At 27.5% G+C, this 23,347-nt stretch overlaps 2 protein-coding genes across 4 annotated transcripts; one reads left to right on the forward strand and one right to left on the reverse strand.

The window, feature by feature from the left end:
• Positions 1-2,428: 2,428 nt before the first annotated feature.
• Positions 2,429-3,484, forward strand: LOC107439958 (TD and POZ domain-containing protein 2). Its single transcript, XM_016052714.1, has one exon. It carries the CDS (start codon positions 2,429-2,431, stop codon positions 3,482-3,484), a length of 1,056 nt encoding a protein of 351 aa, XP_015908200.1.
• An 8,118-nt stretch (positions 3,485-11,602) lies between these two features.
• On the reverse strand, positions 11,603-20,293 carry LOC107439961 (testis-expressed protein 30). 3 transcript variants are annotated; one of them, XM_016052717.4, is made up of 5 exons: positions 20,082-20,293; positions 18,906-19,062; positions 17,109-17,345; positions 15,533-15,578; positions 11,603-12,616 (listed from the first exon to the last, which is right to left on the reverse strand). In XM_016052717.4, exons 1-5 carry the CDS (start codon positions 20,102-20,104, stop codon positions 12,237-12,239), a joined length of 843 nt encoding a protein of 280 aa, XP_015908203.1. In that variant the 5' UTR covers positions 20,105-20,293; the 3' UTR covers positions 11,603-12,236. The 3 variants fall into 3 exon arrangements, with proteins under 3 accessions (XP_015908203.1, XP_015908204.1, XP_015908205.1); XM_016052718.5 differs by having other exon boundaries at positions 20,072-20,184; XM_016052719.4 differs by having other exon boundaries at positions 19,687-20,126.
• Between the last annotated feature and the right edge of the window lie 3,054 nt (positions 20,294-23,347).

The raw sequence follows: 23,347 nt of genomic DNA on the forward strand, positions 1-23,347 counted from the left end.
GTTTTTACGGAAGAAACATGCATTTTTTTCAACTGATTTGTATGTATTATGCACTTTATAAGAGGAGAATGAAGCAAATTCAAAAGATTTAAATTGCCTGGAAAGTTTATATTTTGCTTTCGCAGGAGATAATGTCTCCAACGCAAAGTCACTGGCTGCAAGTAAACTGAAATGTATTCTTTTCTTTTTTTATGGGGGGGGGGTGGCGGTTTTGAATAAAAATGAAGGAATATAGAAAGTTTGGATGGATTGAAGAAAGAAAGATTGAAACAGAAAGAAAGTTTGAATTTTTAAGTAACTTAGTGGAAAACTAAAATATAAAAATTTTCTACATTATTTCGTTTTAAATAATTGAAAAATTTAATTGAGCATTACTGAGCAATTTAAATTTTGTTTTTAAATAATAATTTGTGTTTATTTTTACGTAAAAATAAAATTGAGAATTATTGTGATGTACTTTAAAATTTGATTTAATTTTATTTTTCATTGGCTTTAAAAATCGGATTGAATATTTTTTTAAGTAATTTAAAATTCGAGTTTAACTTTATTTTTAAGTGATAACCCTTACATATTTGTATCTATTTGATAATTCATAAATTATTTAATATTTCCGTTATTTTTAAGAAATTACTCAAGTAAAGAAGTTCAGTGGAGAAAAAAATAGCAAAATTATGTATCGCGACAATTACAGAATCTTCTGATGACACTAAATTCCTGACGAAAGTAAAAATTCTCAGAACAAATTTTAAGACTGAGTTGGAATTTAGCAATTTACTGAACTGCAATAACATCACTTTACAGTTTTAAATAATAGCTATAATCTACCACCATTTTATATAAATAATCATGAATTGGATAGCGAGTTACTTAACGTCTGAGAACCTCGTTGTATCGTTGAACACGTTATATTTTCCTCACCGTAGAAATTTCTTAGTCATATAGAAGAAAAATACTTATCTTTTGGAGTACAAGATGTATGTTATTTACTTTATTTTTTATAACTCAAATCGTTAATAAAAAATCACTGTTATAAAATAATGTTTTTACTTATAAATCACAATGTTTTTTTTTTACCAACAAAGGAAGTCAACTAAGAAAAAGGGCTATTTTTCTCTCGAAATAACAAAGCAAATTTGTTTTTAAAAAAATCCAGGAAGTAGAAAGTAAAAGTTAAGTCTGACAATATTACGAAACGTGACGTTATAAAGTCTTAGGAAAAAGTGGATTTTGGTTAATTTCACAAAGCGTTGTAAAAAGAAATCTTATAATTATCTGGATATAGGAGAATTTTCACAGTAGGACAAGCTTGATTCAAGTATCTTTTCAAGCTGGAAAACCTTAATTTGAGGGTACTATAACAAAGTTTGTTTCTCAAGGTTTTGTTTTAAGGTAATGTGCGTAGATTCGAGAAGATTGTCCAAACCACATTTTAAAGTGAGAAATGTTTCTCGTGAACCATATAAAAAAGGTTTTATTGAGTGAATTATAAACCTTACTTTTCTATGTAGGAGGAATACCAGGCAAATATATACCCAGCAGTGGCATTTAAACTTAAAATATCAGTGTAAGTCTTAGCGGGCAACTGTACACTAGGCAGAGGCACTTACCATTAAAAAACATCAGTGTTGTGTATACCAGGCAGTGGCACTCACATCTTTTTATTAAAAATAATAAACAATGCTTATTAATAGCCGTATCCAACATAGTATTTTTTTTGAGGAAAATAGAAACAAAATTTTGTAAAATGCTTCTATTATTGAAAAAATGTATTTAAATTTTCTTACTAAATAAAATGTTTACTAAAATTTAATAAATTATAAGTATCCAAAAATTAAAATGTATTTCTGTTGTAGAAAGGAAACGCAATATTTCAAAATTCTAAAACCGAAAATAATTTTGTTGGATTTGATGCAGAGATAATGATGTAGTGTGTATACACAGCAACGAAGCGAAGAAACATTCTTCCTCAATTTTGCGAAGGTAAAGCAATTAAAATCATTCCAAACCAACTAAAAATCATCAAAATTAAAATGTGTAAGGAAACATTCCCACATTTATGCGATTAATTTCACACGCATCCCATGGCCACTAGTTGGAGAGTTTTTCACGATAAAATATATTTTACCGCTCAGCTCATTCTCCCTAGATGGTGATCGGAAATGCGTGATCCACATATAGTGTGAATAGTCCCTAAGACGAGCTGCTACCGCACACGCAAATCGCTTTGACTATCCGATCGCATGTGCGAAATTTTAACTCTCCTGAAATTGACAGAAATAGGTAGACGAAAGCGTTTAGGTAATTACAAATTCGAATAAAAATAAACAAATGTGTTTATTATTTTCGACTTTAATTACTCAATTTACTTTTTGTGAACTATTTATCAAACCTATATTGTTGTTTCAGTACGATCATAAATTATCAACAAATGGCGTGTTCAAACTTAAATAACTTTACTGATAGCAACCAGTGTAACTGCGGAAACGTCTTTGAAAATGAAGTATTTGACATCCATTTAAAAACAAAAAGATCCACCTTAAATTCTTACAAGTTAAAATGGTCATTGGATGATTTTTCAATCCTACCAATCGGTAAAATTAAAAGCGCCGAATTTCATCCACTGCCTAGAGTTACTAGTCACATAGAGCTTGAAATCGCTTCAGATGATCTCAGAATTTATCTTTGCTTGCCAGGCAAAGATTTGTTTGTGAATTGCGATTTATGTATTTTAGACGTTAATGGTCAACTTTTGTATCAAAAATCTACAACTCTAGATTGTGTGGAACGCTTTGATCTCACCGATGTTACAATGCGTGGATGTTTTGCAAAATTAAAATCCGCTCCCCAGGATAAATTGATTCTTTCTTTTTATTTAAAAATTCATGGCGTTGCTGTAACGGATGTATGTAGTTTAGGCTCTAGTGGCGCTTCATGTCGAATTAACAATCTTAAAAAACTCTCTAATGACTTGATGTCTGCTTATAAAAATTCTCTAAATACAGATATTAAATTAAATACAAGCGAAGGAAAAGCTATTGCTGTTCACAGAGCTGTGCTGTCTGCTAGATCATCTGTTTTTGCTAAAATGTTTGAGTATGATATGACAGAAAGTACTCAAAAAGAAGTTAATATAACTGATGTAGCATTTGATGTACTGAAGAAACTTGTAGAATTTATGTACAGTGCTGAGGTGTCTGATATTGCAGATCTAGATTCTGCTTATGAGCTGTATTATGCTGCAGACAAGTACAATGTTCTAGATCTTAGGAATTTGTGTGGAGATGTGCTAATGAGTAAGCTGACTGTGGATAATGCCTGTCGTACTTTGGCTCGAGTGGATCAACATGATGATAAATATATTAGAGCAAAGGTTATTCAGTACATCTGTCTACATTTAAAAGAGATTGTGAATTCAGAAGATTGGGATTCTTACATGGATAATAGACTCTCCGCTGAAGTGATTAATATGAGTTTAGCATTATAAAATTTCTTTTCTCTACTGACTTCTTATCAGTTGTTAAGTACTTTTTTTCCAATTGGAGTTGAATATTCAAATCTTTTATTAATATGTTGTCTTTTTAAAAATATTATGTATATTGAGTAGCATTTATTTGATCTAGTCCAAAGTAAATAATAGGTAAATCTATTATTATGTTAATTGGAGTTTTATTATATCAGTATTATGATTTGCAAATTGATACTTGTACATTAAAAAGTTATCAGAAAAAAACCTACTGTAATTGCACATACTACTTAAGCAAGGTGCCGAACATGTTTGATCATGTGAAAAAGGTTTGGAGGGAATTCAGCCGGCCTGGAGAAAATTTTTGGCTAATACAAAAAAGAAAAAAAATAATGTAAATTTTTTTTTTTGCTTTTTAAAATATTTCCAAGTAAATGAAAATTATAATGTCAACAAGTAAGTGAAACTGAAGTTGTAAATTTCTATAATACATAAATGTGGGTATATTTTCGTATCATGATCTGTTCCGCCGACTACAATAGCCAAGGTGCTAAATAGATTTTAAATTTGCAATTTCTTTTTTAAAAAAAAAATATTTAGATGTTTGCTGGTGGGTGGCTATGAGTTATACTTTTCAAATTGGTCCTTTCCTGTGATGTTTCTTTTTTAGTTTCTCACGCCTGCTGCCTGGAAGTTGCCAAGACTTGGCTATTATTTTGCCACAGATCAGAATGCGAAATCTTTTGAATATTGTTTCTTCTTCTCTTCTTATTTTTCTTTTATGTAACCAAATTTTTATTTATGCTCAAAATTTTTATTATTTATTTAATTTATCTCGCAATTAAAAATATAATTTAACTTTTTGCACTCTGATTAATTTAAAATATTATTTGTATTAATGTAAGCATTAATTTAAAATACATAATGTAACATCATTATATAACAAATAATAATAATAAAATTAATTTGCTAACAAAATATTACAATACAAAAATTTAAAAGTTTTAACTTTTCATGTCTCTGCATAGGAGTCAGTGAAGTGAAAAAAGTAAAACCAATTGTTTAAATAGTCTAAATTATGCAAATCTTAATAAGAGTAAAAAGAGAACATAAAAGTGTCAAAAAAACTTCCAATTCAAAATTTAAAAAATAAATTTATATAAATACAGTTATGAAGAAATGTTATACATGATAAAATTATAGATGATAAAAAAAATTTTTTTTAGCTATTCAGTTTTACTTAAAGTAAATATTTTGATTTTCTAAATCAAACTATAGTTGGAACATAAAACAGAATGTATTCATAACTATCTAAATACTTGTAAGTAGATTTTAACTTTATCTCAATGATAATAGAAATCACTAATTTCCTTAAGTTTTACAAATTTAGTATTCTTATGCTTACTAACAATGTTGTCAAATAAAATGTTTTTCTTTTCATTAATTGAAATTTGAAGAAAAAAAAGTTTTTTGATAATAAAATAACTATTTCCCCTTAGGTAAATACTGTCTCCTTTAAAAGCATTTCAATTAGGAACAGTTAGTGCAAAACAATAGTTTTCTATACATATACATGAAAGTAAGTTACTATATTTTGTACAAATCAAAGGAAACTTTTTCTTTGCTTGCAATTTCTTAGATAAATGTGAAGAGCACAGTAATTACATTCAATGCAATCACAATTTTTTTAAGAAAAATTTATTATCCCTAAAAGAAATGGTACTGCAATCAAACTTAATGGTTCTTTGTAACCTTGAAGTAATTACACAAAAGTGAGAGAAACATACAATGTGATTATATAAATTATTCTAAAAATACTGATTATAGATATTCAAACAGTCATATGATCAGAATATGTATGCATTTATCTCTGTAACTTCATTATATGCTAAATTACTTAAAAAAGAAATATGTAGAAGTTTGCCTGAAGGTGGCTGCAAGCTCCCCATGGGCTTAGAATTCGTCTAAACTTGGAGATTATTTTGGTGCAGATACCAATATGGAAATCTTACACTGACATTTTATGCTCAATAAGAATTGTTGCAAATATGTTTCAAAATTAATTAAATTTGATTATTTTTTATTTTATTAAATCCTTTTAATACATTCTGTCCAGGTGTTAAAAATGTACTAAGACATGTTAATGAGTTAAATATTAAGAATTTATTTTCTTATTTAAAATATGTATGAGGAAAAAGATTGTCAGCACAAACCATCAGAATAAAATTCAAATTGTTATAAATTTTCTTAAAGTTAACTTAGTGAGCTTAATACTTAGTCCCTATTTCTTAATTCTGATCTCCTTCAGAATTTGCAATCAAACATATTTGAGAAGTTTTTTTGTGTGATTTTATTAAAGGTTTTATTTTATTGTGACTTTTGATTTGCTAAAAGATACTTAGATGTCAAAGGGAGCAACCATAAAAGAACCCTTTATCACAACATATAATATACTTATATTAGTTATCTATTACCATAGTAACTATTACTTATTAACAAAGAATCAGTAGTTACTTATACAGTAAAACTTGTGTAGGTTGACCACTTGTGGTGCATTGTTTTAGTGGTCAACTTATAGAGGGGGTGGGTCATTGTTTACTTTTTCGTTTCCTATATCATGTTGCTATATATTTAATTTTTTTTTTTTACTTGACTTAAAAATTTTATTCAGAAAATATGCAAATGAATATCTTAAGAAATGTGTTTAAACCTGAATGAACTTCAATTTGATACATATATTTCTAATATTTAACTAATTTTTTTTTAAAAATTATTTCGTTAGTTATGCATGTGAAGTGTTTAATAAATATAATTTCTTAAAATATCAGAACACGAAAACATGTAATTTGAAAACTTTAACAAAATAAAATTATTTGAACACTTTAAAATTTATTTACTACACTTTAAGATCAAAGACCATAAATAAAGGATTCAGCATTCATTTATTCAAATGCTCACTATTGCAACTGGAAGAGCAACTTTTCAACTAACACACCTGTTTTCAATGAACAGATGAAAGAAATGGTCAAAAGCTGGCCCCTTACAGTTTCCCCTGATGGTCAACTCACAAAAGGGTTTAGATTAGCTTTTTACACTATTTCACCAAACAAGTGAAATTTTAACATACATTGCCAAAATGACAGAAAATTTTCTGAATTTTTTTTCTGGTCAACTTATGAGGGTTTTAGAATAGAATTTCATAATACTCCTAGATAAAATTGACTTATTTCAGTGGTCAACATACAAGATAGACAGGTGGTCAAGTTACAAAGGTTTTGCTTCTTTATATTATATAGGAAAAATTTCGTTCTTGATAATTGAGGTCAACTTATGCAGGTGCCCAACTTACAAGGGTGGTCAACTTGGCAGGTTTCACTGTACTTATTACTTCAGTAAGTATAAGTACATGTAAGTTATTCCCCCTACTAAATTATGCAATAGAGGTTTTAATAATTAATAAACCCTTTAAATAAATAAGTAATATGTTTGGCAAATCATATATATATATACAAAGATGCCAACTGCTCCGAGCACGCCAAAATAATTTTAAAAAACAGTAAATAACTACTAAGTAATTTTTTCAATTATTTGCCTATTTTTGCTTGCTTTTTAAAAACTATAGCATGACTTAAGTACTGTAAAGTGGTGAATTATATAACTCTGCTAATTTAGAAGTAGTGGTGGATAAAATTCTACTAAATTAAATTTATTAAACCAAGAATCACAATTGATAAACTACCACTTTAAAATATATATTTGCTGTCTGGAGCAAGTTGGCATCTCTGTATATATATATTTGGCAAATATAATGATGTATTAGTACTTTTAATTGAAACGTGGGTATATGTTACCGTGAATGACCGAAATCAAGAGAATGTTGACAATCGCCGGTGAATGTCAACAATTGTAGTCCTTTGGTGAATGTCCTAAATATTTGTTACATCTAATTTGATATTAATTTATTTGTTGATATTAAATTATTATATTCATTCGATATTTTAATATGTGCTGAGGATAGATTAGGAGTAACATCAGAGTTCCGGTTAAATGCATACTGGGCATTGCCATTTAACTAGACCTAGTATATATTTCAGAGATTTGTGACTATGTGATGACAAAGCGACTATGTGATTGTCGACATTCTACAGTGGAAGTCAACAATTTTGTAACATATCTATAACATACACAAGTTTGATATGATTTTGTTTCAACATAAAATGTATTACTTTTAGCTTTTTTGTTAGCATTAAACTTGTTTTACCTCAAAAACTGGTTTCTGACCTCATGATTCAATGGAGAACTAGTCAAGTTTTGATTTTGTGACGTTGCCAAGTTAACTGTTAATCGATTATAAAACCTAAGCATAAAGTGTCCTATAAAAGTCCTCTTTTTTGCTCTGAATCTAAACAAAAACTGGTTCTGAAGCGTGCAAAGATGTTTTCCCTTTCTCGTGCATACACAAAGCAGAGTTTGTTACATAATGGAACCAGTTAAACGTCTTTTCCTTGCTTTACTTATGCGGCAAACATAAACATTGAAACCAAAATAGTTCAGCACCACCCCATTCGCATTGTGTACTGAAAAAAAGTACCTTGTAGGGAATGTTTTATACTATTTTGTTTAGAGTTGTAGCATTGGAAATGTTTGTGTGTTTATTATTGTGGCTGACATTGGTCCAAATTATCTGAGTTTGAACGATATTGTTTTTATATTTTTTATTTTAGTTTCTTTCTGAAATTATCAGGTTCATCATCAAAAGAATAAAGAGATAATAATTTTAACAACTCAACTATTCATTTAATGACAGGTTGAATAAAAATCTTGCTCAACCAAGGAAAAAGTATTGTGTTGATACTAGTATTTGATATAGTATACTTTATGGTTTGTAACTAGGACTGGGCTATAAATCGATGTATCGAGACATATCGATTTAACGCATATATCGGCAAGACGATACAGCGACTCTCATTCAAGGCGATGCATCAGAAATCTGATTTAAGCCGTCGAGTATAGGCAACGAGCGCAAAACGATATAGCGATATAAGACACGCAAGGATATAAGAACGATATAGTGATATAAGACTCTTCTCTTACGTTCCGATGTCGACTCGCGCTGTTGAAAACGATGTTCGTTTCGTTATGTTGAAATGGCCTTGATTGGTGAGCTGTAGAATCAGAGTTTTGAGAACACATATCGTTTTTTTCGTATCATTTTTTTCGTTGTCGCGACTTTACTTGTAGATTATTTTCAGTGGGACTAACTTCGTGATCGCCGATGTTACCTTGTTCTGAAGGCAATCTATTATTGAAAAGAATATATAAAGAAGAGTTTCTTCATTAATTAGATAAGTTTTTTTTTTAAAAAAACTTCTTTTTATTTTTAAATGTGAAAATTATCGGCAATCTAATTTCGGCTCCCATAAAGAATTGTATTTGTTAGGTTATTTTTTTACTTTCTTTTAATTTATTAAAAACTTTTTGGATGAAACTTCTAATAATTTAATGAGTTTTTATTACTGATTTTAAATTTATAAATCTTGTTGTTTTAATGTTTAGAAATAAAGTTAAAACAAAATTTATTTTTGTCATTTGGATTTGGACATAAGTCAATTAACTTTGTTTATACAAAAAAATTTGAAAGGTTTGCGTATTTTATTCATTTTTTTAAATCATTTAGCACTTCGTTTTATTAGAGAGTATAATAATTTTTTTTAAAAATATTCTTTTCATATTATTTGTTAATTAGCTAAATATATTATCGAATATCACAATTTTTTTATTTTTAAGAAATTAAATCTTACTTTGTTTTTCGGTCATTATTTAATTTAATTTAATTATTTATCTGAAATGATAAGGTCCCGCAGTGGACTCATCGTTAAGACACGGTTCCCTGCAGATCCCCGAAGTCAAGCGTCACTGGCTGCGGTCAGTGTGCGGGTGAGTGACCACTTGGATCAGTCTGTGTAGAGACCGAGGGTGTACGGTATTGGTCCTCGTTAAACTGTCCTACCGTAAAGTGCTCTACTTCGCGTGCAGGTCGTCGAGCTACCGAAGCGGGGGTGCCATCCCATCTGCAGAGGATCAAAATTGTGATGGCATGTCTTCGGATCATCCTCAGGGATGTTTCCCAAACCGTCGCCAATAGCCCATTGTGCAGCTCTAGTGTGACGTAAATGAACTATAATAACTGAAATGATAATAATAAAAAATAGTGTTTTAAAAGCGTTTTTTTTTTTTCTAAAATTTATTTAGCACTTTGTTTTAAACATACAAATAATTTTTAACGCTTCATTTAGAAATTGAACATTACGATCGAAGTTAATAATTATGTAATTATTTATGCATAATAGTACAAGAAAATATTAATTTGTAAAAAACGCTTTAAAAAAGTTTTTAACACTTTGTTTTACGCGTATTATGAATTTCTAAACAAACATTTCAATAAATATTTTAAGTAAGATTTGTACATTGTAGTCAATTTATTTAATATCTTTCTTAAGCAAAACATATATATCTTCAAATTTATAAATTGATTTAAATCAATCTGAGTATGAAGTTTTGATAGAAATCTGATTTTCTGTGCCTTACAAGTAAATGAAATTCAAAAATACTATATCGCGATACATCGCTATATCGCGATGCAAAACTGACGATGCATCACGATATATAATTTCTAATATCGCCCAGTCCTATTTGTAACATAACTTATAACAACAAATTTAATCTTACTTCAAATGAATATAATTAAAAAATGTTTCCTTCATTATCCTCAAAACCTTTCGAACAAAAAAAAAAAAAAAAAAATCACGTTCCATAATACTAGTTTCTATATAACAAAATATACTTTCTATCCCAAGTATTTCTAATTACACAGTAAAATAATATTTATATAAAACAAAATAGCATATTATTTTGATATATCACTGATCACTAAGAAGTCAAAGTAACTAAGATTCAATGTAAAAATGTTCAGAAAATAGTTCTTATGTCAGTAGTGTAAATATGCACACTATTTACTAAGAAATTGTTCTTTGCAATTAAAGTAAAAAGTTACTTTAATCTAGATAATATTGTTTTGTATTTATAAAATTGTAAAACTAGTCATGATGAAAATGCTTTAAATAAATATTTGTTTTTTAAAAATATTTGTAGGTATTTTTATTCTTTCTTTAAATCTCACTTAATTTTTTCTTTTAAAAAATGGGATAATTTATAGATCATGAGATTCACTGCTCAAAAGTGTTCAAACCCTATGGAAAAAAAAAATATCTACCCCAGAACCTTAGAGTTCAACTGTATGGCATAAAACTAAATTTTAAAACTATGATTAATAAAAAAATTTCATTCTACATATTTAAGATTTTTAAAATAATTAAGTCTTCCTTTGCTTAACCAACTTCTAGCTTATGAACTTAATATAAGTTCTAATACTTCATCTAATATAGATATTCCTCAAAAAGAAGACCAATAATTTAAGGTACCGCTGTTCTAGAGCACTAGGGTTACATGGTTAAATTCTTTCAGGTTGTGATATGGGGTAAACAATTTAGGACAAGTTTTAACTTGGGTCATCATAATAATTATCAGCACATACACACTGTTCATTTATATGTAAGCACATAAACATGTTTCACATCTTATTCTTTTTTAAGTATAAAGAAAGTGACAAATGATACAGAACAAAATAATTGATGGCATAGCAATTATTTATATTAGAGGAATGAAATGGAAAAACTAGTGTTAGTAATTTCTAACAGTTTAGTTTCAGCAAGACCTTTGATAGAGGGCCATAGATCTGATTTGATAAACTTCAGAGCTGAGAATAGTCTAAGTTGACAAAAAAAGCTTTTACTGTTAGAGTTACCTCTTTTAACTTTTCAAAATAGATTTTAAAAGAGGTGCCTTGCAAGAATGATCAGATTTCTCTGTGCTGTGTAGAAATATTGTTTATATACTTTTTAATTTTATATCTAAAGGCTCTTGGTTTTTTTTATTTTCCTTTCCTTTGTTGTGAATTATGACACAACAATACCATCTATGAGCTGAAGAAATGTTTAAATGAATCAATTTAATGAATAATGGCAAATATCACATCCATCTTCCCCTCCCCTTATATTTATTTATTAATTAATAAGTCAATAAAATAATTACATATTTATTACTGTTTATAGTCAATAAATAACACAGTTTATAATGAGATTCTTTTTTACAATATATACTTTATTTCAAATTCATTCTCTCCAACAAACTCTGGAGCCAGAGTCAATGCGTTTTTGGCGACTAAAACTGTGACTCCTTTTATCCAAAAATCTGCTCAACTCCGATTACGTCTCTACAGCCAGGAATTTCTTGGGCTGGGTGCAAAATGAGAGGTTTAATGAGTTGAACATTGATAACCGTAAACCTAAAAATAGGCCATTTCTTCTAAGCTGCTTATAAAATAAAATAAAGCTTTCTAGAATATTACATTGTTTCTTAAACAAAAATGGAAGTTTTCATTATTACGTTCCCAGGTTGAAATCTTATTATTGCTTACAATCAGCTCCTCATCCACACAATATATTTTTATTTTAGTATGGTTGAATGCACAGTTTAAAATTGTGTAAAAATCCATTATTTTTAAAGAAAATTATTATTGATTTCGGTATTTCAATTTTGGAATATTGAATAAAACTTAGAATTTCTTTTTTAACTTTCTTTTTTTTTGTTGCCAACTACATTTTTTTTAAATATAAAATGCATTTTTATTAAGCACTTATAAAACAATTCACATCTATGAGTTTGTTTTTTGAATTTGTTGACACCATTTTACAATTTCTTGGAAGGCGCTAATATAATCATCTTCTTTAAAATTCTGGTTGGACTTAGCAGAATGGTCGTAACCCTCTAGCCATTGCAATTTGTATGGCGCTTTCATACTTTTCAGAACATTCTCTAGCTTGCCTTTCTTACACATTTCATCATTAGAACCACTGAGGAAGAATATTGGTTTTTTAGCATTTAATAGGGGTTCTTTTCTCAATTCACTGTCATCGCCAACTTTATGAAGGGGATAAGATAAACACACTACTCCTTTTAATTTGTTGAACACCTGAGAATCACATGCTTCATCAGAAACCAACATAGCAGCAGCTCGTGCACCCATTGAACGACCTAAAATATTGAGATAATTTCAATTGTTTTTAATTAAAAAGCTCTTGAGAAAACATCTGAGGTTATTGTCGTGTTCACTAATGTTAAAGTATCTGCACATTTCTTCAGATATATTTTTTGCAAGAAACGTGTTTAAATGTAAATTTAAGTGCTGTTTGTCTTACAAACTACGGTTATGAAACAATCTGCAATTGCTAATATTTTTTCGAATATGTTTTTATGCAGAAATAAAATTTTAAAACCTGAATCAGGGCAGTCACAAACCCTCAGAAAAAAAAATTCACTAATTTTCTAACATTAGGTCTGAATCTTATAAATAATTTTTAAGTTGTGCCTTATACTTAAAAATAAAATATATTACATAACACTCATATGAGCCATTAGAGTTGAAATTTATAAAAATTTGTTCAATAAAATAATTGCAATATTTATTTATTTATATATATTTTTTGGAACAAAATATCAGACTTCTAGGTAAATCACGTATAAATTTATTCGTTCTAACCTTTTAAATATTTTGCATTTATTCCCTAAATATTTTCTTGATTTTTCTAGATTGATATAATTCTTTGACCTCTCGACCCTGTTAAGACAGTTTAAGCTTTTGAAGTGACTTTAATATAACAATTTTATTAGAAAAGTAAATTTAATTATTACTGTTTTTTTTTAAAAAATATCAATAAAAACTTTACTAGTTATTATAAAACATCATAATCTAAATAAATATAAGAAAGTTCTTATTTCTTTTTCACGCTGGCAACAAAGAAATGGAATATTACATGTATGAGCTGTCATATGCACGAAATCATAAGCAAATACGTTTACCAAAAATGAGAATTCTTTTCTCGCGTGAACAATATAAAGCAAAGTGAGCTATAAGTTTGGAAGAACTCCTTTCATATGAGACTTGGTAATGAGGCATAGCAATCTACAGGGGTCGGGAAGCTTCAGCGAATAGGGAGCAGAGCCCACTACTTGCTATTATTTTGCATGTTTGAAAGCTACAGCCAACAAACAAATGTTACTACAAATACTTTTAAACACATATGAAACTTTGAAGATATTTTGTTTCAAAGAGATGTTTCATTTGAAGCAAAAGGTTTTCTCACCATGAAATTATTTTGAATAGTTAGCAATCTTTCTTGAAATCAACTATACATGAGATAGTGACAAGATTATTTGTAAAACAGAGGAAAAGTAAAAAAAAAAATGCATTTTATATCATATTTTAAATTTTTTGTTTATAAATCAAAACTTTCCAAGTACATGTGGAAATGGTATAACTTTTTCACTCCTGAAATGTTTTAAGGTAAACAATATGCTCATAGAATAATCATTTAGGCAAACAATATGCACATAGACTAACTTGTGATTATATGTTTTTTATATTGGTTATAAAAATTCATTACTTTAAAAATAAAAGTTAAAAACTGTGGTACAGTCATATAGTGTTAACAATTTAAACATTTTCTATGGAAATTACATTTGTTTAAATTACTGGACAAAAAAATCACCCTTATCCCCCCAAATTAGATATATAAAAAGTAAATATAAAAAAAACTTCATACCAAATTAATAAAGGTTAGTTAAATAATATGTAGAGCAAGAAAAGTTGATACAAATAAGGACATTAAAATAATTACTTTCAAGAGGAATGAATAGGGTGTTTTTATCAGTAAAAATAATTTTTTTAAATCAGAAAAACACTTGGAATAAAATAAATAAAGCTTAAAACGCATAATAAATAAAATCAAAAGAAATTTTTACATAATAAATAAAATCATTAGAATAGAATATTTCTCCCTTTGATACAAACCAGTATAAGTCAAATAATTTATAGTACAGTAGGGAACCGATTATCCGGAACGATCGGGACCATCACTATTCCGGATAACTGATTTTTCCGGTTTTCTGAATCGCTACAAAAAGCCGTTTTTTTTATTGTTAAACCCAACTAAAAAAATTTTTTTTTAGGAAATAATCTTGAAAAGAAGAAAAAACGATGAAGTAATACACTAATGATTATTTCCAAAATGATGGTAAGGTGAACATCTTTCAAAAAAGAAAGAAAAATCCTAAAATCTTATAAGGAAAAAAAAAATTTGTTAAAAAAATGGCGGGAAAATGTATCGAATTTCGTTCCGGTTTTCTGATTTCCGGATAACGGGTTCTGTACTGTACTTCAAAATTAAGAAATAAGTAAAAGTAGTAGTCAGGCATCAACAAAACACAGGCATGATCACCACAAATGCATAAAAAATCATAGTTGCTCTCAACATTGTAATAAAATGTAACCTATTTTTGTTTTTTTAACAATCTGAATAAAAAAATTTTTTTTGGGGGGGGGGGGAGAAAAAAGATTTTTCTAACGAAAATTCGACAAGAACTTCTTTAAAATGTATTTTCTATTAATTCATTTATATCTCATCCCTTGTACAAATTCCCTGTTTGGATAAAGTTTTAATTTATCATTCTTTGACTATTTTTTCTGAGAGGTTTAGTTTAGTTGCTCTAATGCGTTAAATAAGTAAAAACTCATATAGGAAATGCAAAAATAAGCTATGATGCGTAATTCTTCAGCGTAGAAAAAAAAAGCATGACAGCAGATGTAGGTGTGAATCGCCCAAATATAATTCTTCTTGTTTAGCTTACCAATAAATAGAATAATTATAAATGTGAATATTAATAAATGAAAGAGGGACCCAGAAATTTGGAAGTCCTGTATCCCAAGAAACAGAAATTCTGTTTAAATAATAACGAGCAGAATCACTGTTTAAAAAATATTAAAATAATTGTTTTTATGATAGTATTTCATAAAAACAAAAAACAGTTGACCTTATTCCACATGCTAAATTTTAAACTTTTGTACACCTCTGTTAGTAATAAAACATAGTACTTTTTTCAACTGTCTCTTACCTCCAACAAAAATCATCTTGGGGCTGTATTTTTCATTGACATAACTCTGGAAAAAAAACAATGTGATTAAAAGTAAAATTAAAAAATTAATAGTCATCTTACAAAAAATAATAAAGTATTGAGCATTAAATAACATCAGCACTATCAAAAGTATAGCATTAGATACAAAAAGGTTCTGTAGGCTTCTGAATCAGGGTTACTAGATTTAACTGATCTCTACAATTAAAAGGTACTTCTTCAAGGAAAAAATGGATTAAAATAAATTTTTTTAAATTCATTTCGATGATAATTTTTATTAATTTTTTTAAAACATATAAAATTGTTTCATTTGTATTAAAACATATCTACTAGTAATTCAATCATATTTCTTTCAAAAATATATAAGTAGAATCATATAAATTTGAAAGTGGCTGTTTAGGAGAAATTTGGGTACATTAACAAACACTTCACAACCAATTTTAATATAAAATGGACATCTCACAACATTTTTTTTACTGTTAAAACACTACGGATCATTTACAAAATATTTTATCATAAAAATGGTCTTTTTTACATTACTTTTATATTTCAAAATTTCATTCACCAAATTTTTCCTTTAAAAAAAAGATTCAATGACTCTATTAAGATATGATTCTAAAACTAAAACTGTTTAAAACACATTGTTTTTATGTTTTTTTTGCAAAAACAAAACCTTATTTTCACACATTTGCAGAAAAAAAGACAATGATTTTACACTAATTATAAATATAAAAATTTAAGAATTTTTTCAAAAAAATACTTTGGCAGAAAGATAATGATTTTAACGCTAGTTTTAAATATAAAAATTAAAGACAACTGATTTTAGGATTTTTTAAAAAAAATATGAGTCAATCTTTATGAATTTACAAAATAAATAGACATCTCATAAGAAATCTTCAACAAGTTTATTAATGAATAGAGATACAAACTATTAATATATTTTTTTGAATTTTATTACAATAAATCCTTACAACTTAAACCGTGAGATTTTGGGCTATTTAGAATTTTATTTTATTTGAATCTTTCAGATGTCATTAAACTTACTTACTAAATATAACAGAATTCACCTGGAATAGGTCAATATAATCAGTAGTGAAAAAAAAAAAGTCTTGCAATTTTTAAATAAAATAATACTCCAAAATACAAAGATTAAGAATATATAAAATACAGAATATCTGCTATATAGAATCTTGTGTTAGATAAATCATTACAATAACTTTCTAAATATGGCAATATATATTTGGAACAAATCAATATTAAGTCATTTAAATAATTCTTAAACAAAAAACACTTTGGAACAGAAAACTATGCATTTAAGAATTTAATATTTACAGCAAAAATAAATAAAATAAATTATCAAGCGCTTAAGAAATAAAGTGCAATAAATGAGTAAATTTTTATTTGCTTTACAGATTGTAAAGTTAATAGGGTTTGCAGAGAAATGTGGTTAATAGAATTACATTATATAGATCTTCTATTCTATAAGTATTTTTTTTAAAAAATAAAATAAAAAAAAACCTCTTACTTTTAAAATGCAAATAAAAAAACTTATTCTCACCAGGACTTTCCCAAATACTTTGATTCTGTACTTTATATTTAATCCTTTACAAGTGAAGCATACAACAACGTAATTCTGAGAGGCCAGAAATAATCTTATAGCTTTAAGTTGAGGAGTGTTTAAATCACCTCCTGCACCATGTGTGAGAACTATCAGAATTCTGTCTTTAGAGCAGGAACCCACATAAGTTAAAACAGAAGGAATTTCTTTACTCTCATAGGGTACAGCAAAATCAACCTAAAGAGAAAATTATGCAATAAGGCAGTAATTTCCAAGAGGAAAAAAACCTAAAATTTAATAGTAATAAGTACTCAGGATTGTTATAAGGTAGCTTTGCTGATATATGACCTTGAGATAAGTGAATGGAGTAAATGTTTGCACATGGGTATGTTCGATGCGGTTGAGAATGATGTTAAAAACACTAGCTTTGGATCTCGTTGCTACGTGGTTTTAAAATTTCCAAACCAGGGCTCGAAAAACCGCCCATCGTAGCAACACCTCCTAGAAAGAACAGGCCTCAGCACGGGTTACCATAAATATCCCTTAGCAGTCCAAACGTAATGACATATTTTGTATTTTTAAACACTGCGCAGCTTAGTACCCCTAATGTAATGACATATTCCTTATTTTTCGTCTACTGCGCAGTTAACTTCGTCACATCGGACTACTAAATTGATCCGTGCTGAGGCCTTTCTACTTCTAGGAGGTGTTGATCGTAGGCGGTCAAAAATTTCCCGCAGACAACGAATTTCTCGAATCCGGCGTCCACACAAACGGCCATTTTCCCGTTAATGTTCGCGATACATTTTCAATTTTTGTTTCTTACAAGAGTCTACAGCAGCACTTCTAAAATGACCCTCTAATCTAGAAATCCAGTTAATCCCGCTGTTGAAAGGGGCTTTTCAGCAATGAACTTACAAAAAAAAAAAAAACAGATTGCTGGCAAACGTCATATTTGATTCATTTAAAAAACGCAGTACACTTGGATAAATTGACATTCCAGATAACTTGACTTTTTCTATTTAATTTATTTCATAAAAGAAATACTAGGTTACTAATAGTAACCTAGTATTTCTTTTATTATTGTATAATGTAATCCTAGTAACTACTAATTCATTGTACAATTTATATAAACGTTTGTAATAAATAAGAGAAAATTATATATTTATTTATTTAAAAGCTACGGGTTAGTTTCAAAGGAGGACGGGTACATTGCTTGACAAGCCGTCCTCGGTGATGGGAAAAATTTCTGAGTTTTTTCGAGCCATGTTCCAAACAACACTTTTTTAAAGTCAAGCATAATTCTTACAGTAAAAAAGTTAAAATAAGAATTGATCAAAAAATATATTTTTTGCACAAGAAATTTACGATGTTAAGCTTCTGCCAAGCATCACTTTCTTCAGTTATCACTAAGGAGAAGTGGAGAAGAGACGGTGATAAAACGTGTTCTGTATGTTTACAAAACACGCTTGCTAGAACAAGTCAATGTGAAAACATCAAAAATTTGTGAAACACAAAAATCTTTCAAAATACACAAAAACATTCTTTTTTACTGTTTGCTCCTGCATTTTATTTCCTTTAAAAAAAATTGCTCTTTTTTTTAAAAATATATTTCTCTCTAACAACACTATTATTACTTAATAAATAATTATGCATAACATAAATAATTATGGAGTTCAAAATAAAAGCTAATTGAAATTTCGACTTTCGTTCTAATATATTTATTATATTAATATTATATCATCAATTTATCACATAGAATTATTATATAAAATAAAAATTAAATGAAATTTCTACTTCAGTTAAATCAGTTTCTTTTTTCCTTAGTTTCAAAATGTTTGTTGATGAATCAAGAAATTCCTCTTTAGAATCAGTAGCAGATACAAGATGCATTATTTTATTACTTTTAAAATCTATATCGCCATTTTCTTCATCATCTTTATTCCTTTTCCGCCTAAAATCACAAGAGAAGAATTATGTACTTAACAAAGTTGCACTAAAGAATAAACTAAATAAAATACATATCTGAAAAAAAAAAGTTAACATTTCTTATTATTTTCATAATTAAAATAAAGTTTTCATTTATAATGTTTTACAAAATTTACAGGTTGCTTATTAAGAAGTGTTTTTCAATTATTTATAACATAAGTAAATTACGATATTAGTAAATTTGAGCTTATATTTATTTGAAGTTTTGGTAGCTCCTAATTTTAATTAACTATTCTTAAGGAAAAACACAAAAAGAAATTATTTGTAACATTTAGGGGGCACTCACAAATATGGGAGCATTAGATCAGGGCCTCTCAGGCCTTATGATAAATCAGGCACTTTACATAATTATAGCAGGATATTTATAAATTAATTTTATTACATTTATTTTTAATTGTTATGTTATTGTATTAATTATATTTATGTTATAATGTTTCATCCATAGTTCAAAAGTAAAATTTTTTAATAATCCCTTTTTTAAATTAATTATGGAAAAAACTTGAAAATATTTCAAATTTGAAAACATAACATTTTCCAAAAAGACAAAAAGCATATTTTTACACAGTTTTGTTAACATTTTGAGCATCACCTCTCTTCATCCTGAGAAAATCTCTGCTTGTGCTCTTGCAACAAGTGATGTCATAGAGAATAAAAAACTATGAAGTACTTAATATAATTGAAATAAAATAGATCCAATGATTAAAGTATCAATACATTTGAATTCCTAAATAAAATGCAAATATGCTTAATCGTTTTGTTAAGGAAAAAAATTTCGTCGGCACTCAATTTATTCAACAAAATGGAATGCAATGGAAAATGAATGTCAATGGAATTATAAACGTTTCTATATATTTGCAATAACAAACAATTAACATATTGATATATCTACAGGAATCTTTTATTTTTAAGTTTAAATCAATGTTATATGTTATTTATTTATTTTTTACAACATGCAACAAAACAAATAATTCAACCATCATATACTTTCGAAGTGATTTAGGAGACATGTCGAAATATCCGCCGAATTTCGATCCTCTTACTCGTTGCCGACTCAAATAAAATAAACAGCAATACAAATTGCTTAAAAATTTCAATTAGGCTAACTTTATCACTAATGATATTTTTAACTTGTCAATATCATTTTAATTTAAACACTTTAACTTAAACTACATAGCTTGTATACAAATTTTTATAGTGCTGCCATCTATCAAATATATTGTAAAACACATTTTAGAGAATTGGAAATTTGACAAAATCAGAAAATACAGTAGCTGAAATAAGTGTATCAAGGGTTAATAAATGAAAAAAAAAAATGTTACAATTAAAATTCGCATAGATAATAATGAGATTTGGTAGGTTTCATATTTAATGAAAAAAATTTCCTTTAATGTGTTACCTTAATTGGTAAAGCCTACTGCTGCCATCTACCATAATACATATAAAATTAATATTCCTGTATAACATTTTTCAACTAAATATTTTTTTTAATTATTTTTATTCTAATTTATTTACTTTTTATTTTTTGCTTAAAATGCAAAGAATATCTGAAGTGTAATTTAAAAAAATAATAATTTGTAAAATGTTTTATATAAATTCATTACTAGAAACCTATTGTTATTTACCACCCAATCGAAAATTCATGTTCGATGTGCAAGTTACATATATTAACTATTTAAAAACAGTTATTATCTTAGCTTGATTCATAAAAAGTTAGTCAAATCGATTCTCAAAATAAATTAAAGTATAATTAAAAATTGGAGAAAAAATATTGTAACTGGAATTCAACAAAAATCTTTTTAAAAAATGGCACATTTCATCGTGGAATAAATAAAAATATGGACAAAAAATTAAAATAAATAAATATAAAATTGAATAAAAAGCATTTAATACGTAGTAAGATATTTCTTATCGTTCATCTATTTTATTCTTTATTTGTTCTTTGAAAAAATTGGTAATAGGTCAAACCAATATATTTCAAACAATGTATTTAATCTGTCTAAAATATTATTTCTCCGCATAGATATATGCAAAGCATTATATGCATTAGTGATCCATGCTAAAAACTCACAAAATTCTGTGTGTGTTTGGGATGTTTACTCCTTGAACGTATTTTTAATATGGATTTAAGAAGAAATAATTATTTAGCACCTGATAAAAAATTTTTATTAATTAGAAGGAGTTGCTACTCCTCATGACTCTTGATCTTAGATCAACAACTTGCTACTTTGAAAATAAAATATTTAACTTAATTTCATTCAAAACTAGAATTTTTACTTTGTTAAAAAGAGTGTAGCGACAAACGATGCAATATGGCAAATAATGTTGCCCCAATGCTGATATTTAATATATATATATATATATATATATATATATATATATATATATATATATATATATATATATATATATATATATATATATATATATATATATATATATATATATATATATATATACATATATATATATATATATACATATATATATATATATATATATATATATATATATATATATATATATATATATATATATATATATATATATATATATAGTTATAATTCATAATAACAACAGTCGTAAATCTGAATGCAAACTTATTAGGGTCATTTATATGTTAACCTGTAGTTTTTACAATATGAAATATGCTGAGCAAACTTGTAGCTCTCTTAACATCAGAATGAACAATATCGTTCATATATTAACCCTTTTGAAGGTCGTGGTAAGTATACTTACCACCACGTTTTACCACTTTTAATTTAGGTTTCCCTTTTTCAATAACTTCAGCTTTCTTGAAGTGAGTTTGAATAAAATTGGTAACCATTTGTCACTTTTAAAAAACGTATAAAAGTAATAAAATACATAATTCCTTTTGAAGTTTGTAGCATTTAAGGAATTTATTTTATAAATAAAGAAAAATAAAAGTCAGTAAGCTCCTAACAGGTCATGTTAAATATATTTACCACCAAAAAAATGGCATTTTTATAAACTAAATTAGTTTTTTTTTTTAATATCAATTACTGTTCTTAAAACAATTTCAATTCCAACAATACTTTAATTTACCTTTACTAGAAATAAAGGGCCCGTTAAAGGGTTAATAGCAATAAAAATTATTAATAATTTAGAATTGAATAATTTTGAAATGTGTAATTTTAACATTGCTCAAATTAACATTTTGGACATTCTAGATGTGATTTTAATTTAAAATACAAAAAAAAAAAAGAAAATCTATTACATGCCAATTAATATATTACACAAAATAATTTTGCCGTATGGGCTAAGTCTGGGGTCTGAAGTAATTCCCTAGAAGTAGGGAAACTACTGGGATCGTTGGTTTTCTTCGTAGTTTGTAGTGAAGTGTGGTACTTTTTCAAAAAGGATTGTAGTGAATAGTTCGATTCAAAAACACTAGTTTGTAGCGATTTCTGGCAACTTCTTCAAACGTTAGTTTAGTAAAGAAACACGAACTTAACGCTACTATTTTTAGAATTTGATGGGTACAAATCTTCGCAGATCCGTCGCTTGATGCAATGAAAATGATTCTGTGACTGCAGAGGAAACGTTTTTTCGATGTACTTAATTTCTTAGAAGAAATGAAAGAGCATTAAATAATTTAAAATATTTCAAGTATTTGTATTTGATACTTTCGCATTTCTAAAATTGAATATTCGCTGTCGAAAAAAACATAAGAAGTTGAAGCTTAAGTGAACAAATTCGAAAGAAAAAAAAAAGTGTTTTGGAATTACAAACTGGCCTTATTCCCTTATTTAGGGTATAAGTTAATTTCTTATTTAAAACCCTTTCAAACATAAGTGTAAATTAAGTATTAAGTTCTCCAGAAAATATATAATTATAATTGTTTATTAATTATAATAATGTACATCATAGCTAATATATACACGTAATTTTATTTTTTGATTTTTTTTCTGGATAGGGATAAAGAATCTAACCTCCCCTCTTAGCTTTGGCCCGCCCTGAAGAAGAAAGCTCTTAACCGCAAGGGGATGAAAATAAAAATTACGATTACCGTTTCCTGAAAGTTGAAAAAATCAATATTTGACAAGCACAGTCAAAAAATTGATGTAGAAATTTTCCTCTCGAGAAAAGTGGTAATTGCTTTGGCGCAAAAAGAAAATTATTGTCGAAGGGAGGGGGGCAATGAAGTAATTTATCATTTTAAGAAAATCGACTGGAGGCAAAACTTCTGAGGGGGCAATGTTATTAACTTGTCCCAGCTTCAGGAAGTTAGT

The sequence above is a fragment of the Parasteatoda tepidariorum genome, chromosome 5 (genome assembly GCF_982258835.1).
Source record: "Parasteatoda tepidariorum strain Cologne lab strain chromosome 5, Ptep-v5.0, whole genome shotgun sequence".
NCBI classification, from domain to species: domain Eukaryota; kingdom Metazoa; phylum Arthropoda; class Arachnida; order Araneae; family Theridiidae; genus Parasteatoda; species Parasteatoda tepidariorum.

Bases quoted from the DNA above. Each gene is read 5' to 3' on its own strand.
- LOC107439961 (XM_016052717.4), bottom strand. From the start codon at position 20,104: ATGTCTCCTAAATCACTTCGAAA. The intron at 17,346-18,905 runs GTAGAAATTTCA...TTTTCTCTTTAG, and splicing joins AAGAAACTGATTTAACTGAA to GTTGATTTTGCTGTACCCTA. The intron at 12,617-15,532 runs GTAAGAGACAGT...TCAATATTTTAG, and splicing joins CAAGATGATTTTTGTTGGAG to GTCGTTCAATGGGTGCACGA.
- LOC107439958 (XM_016052714.1), top strand. From the start codon at position 2,429: ATGGCGTGTTCAAACTTAAATAACTTTACTGATAGCAACCAGTGTAAC.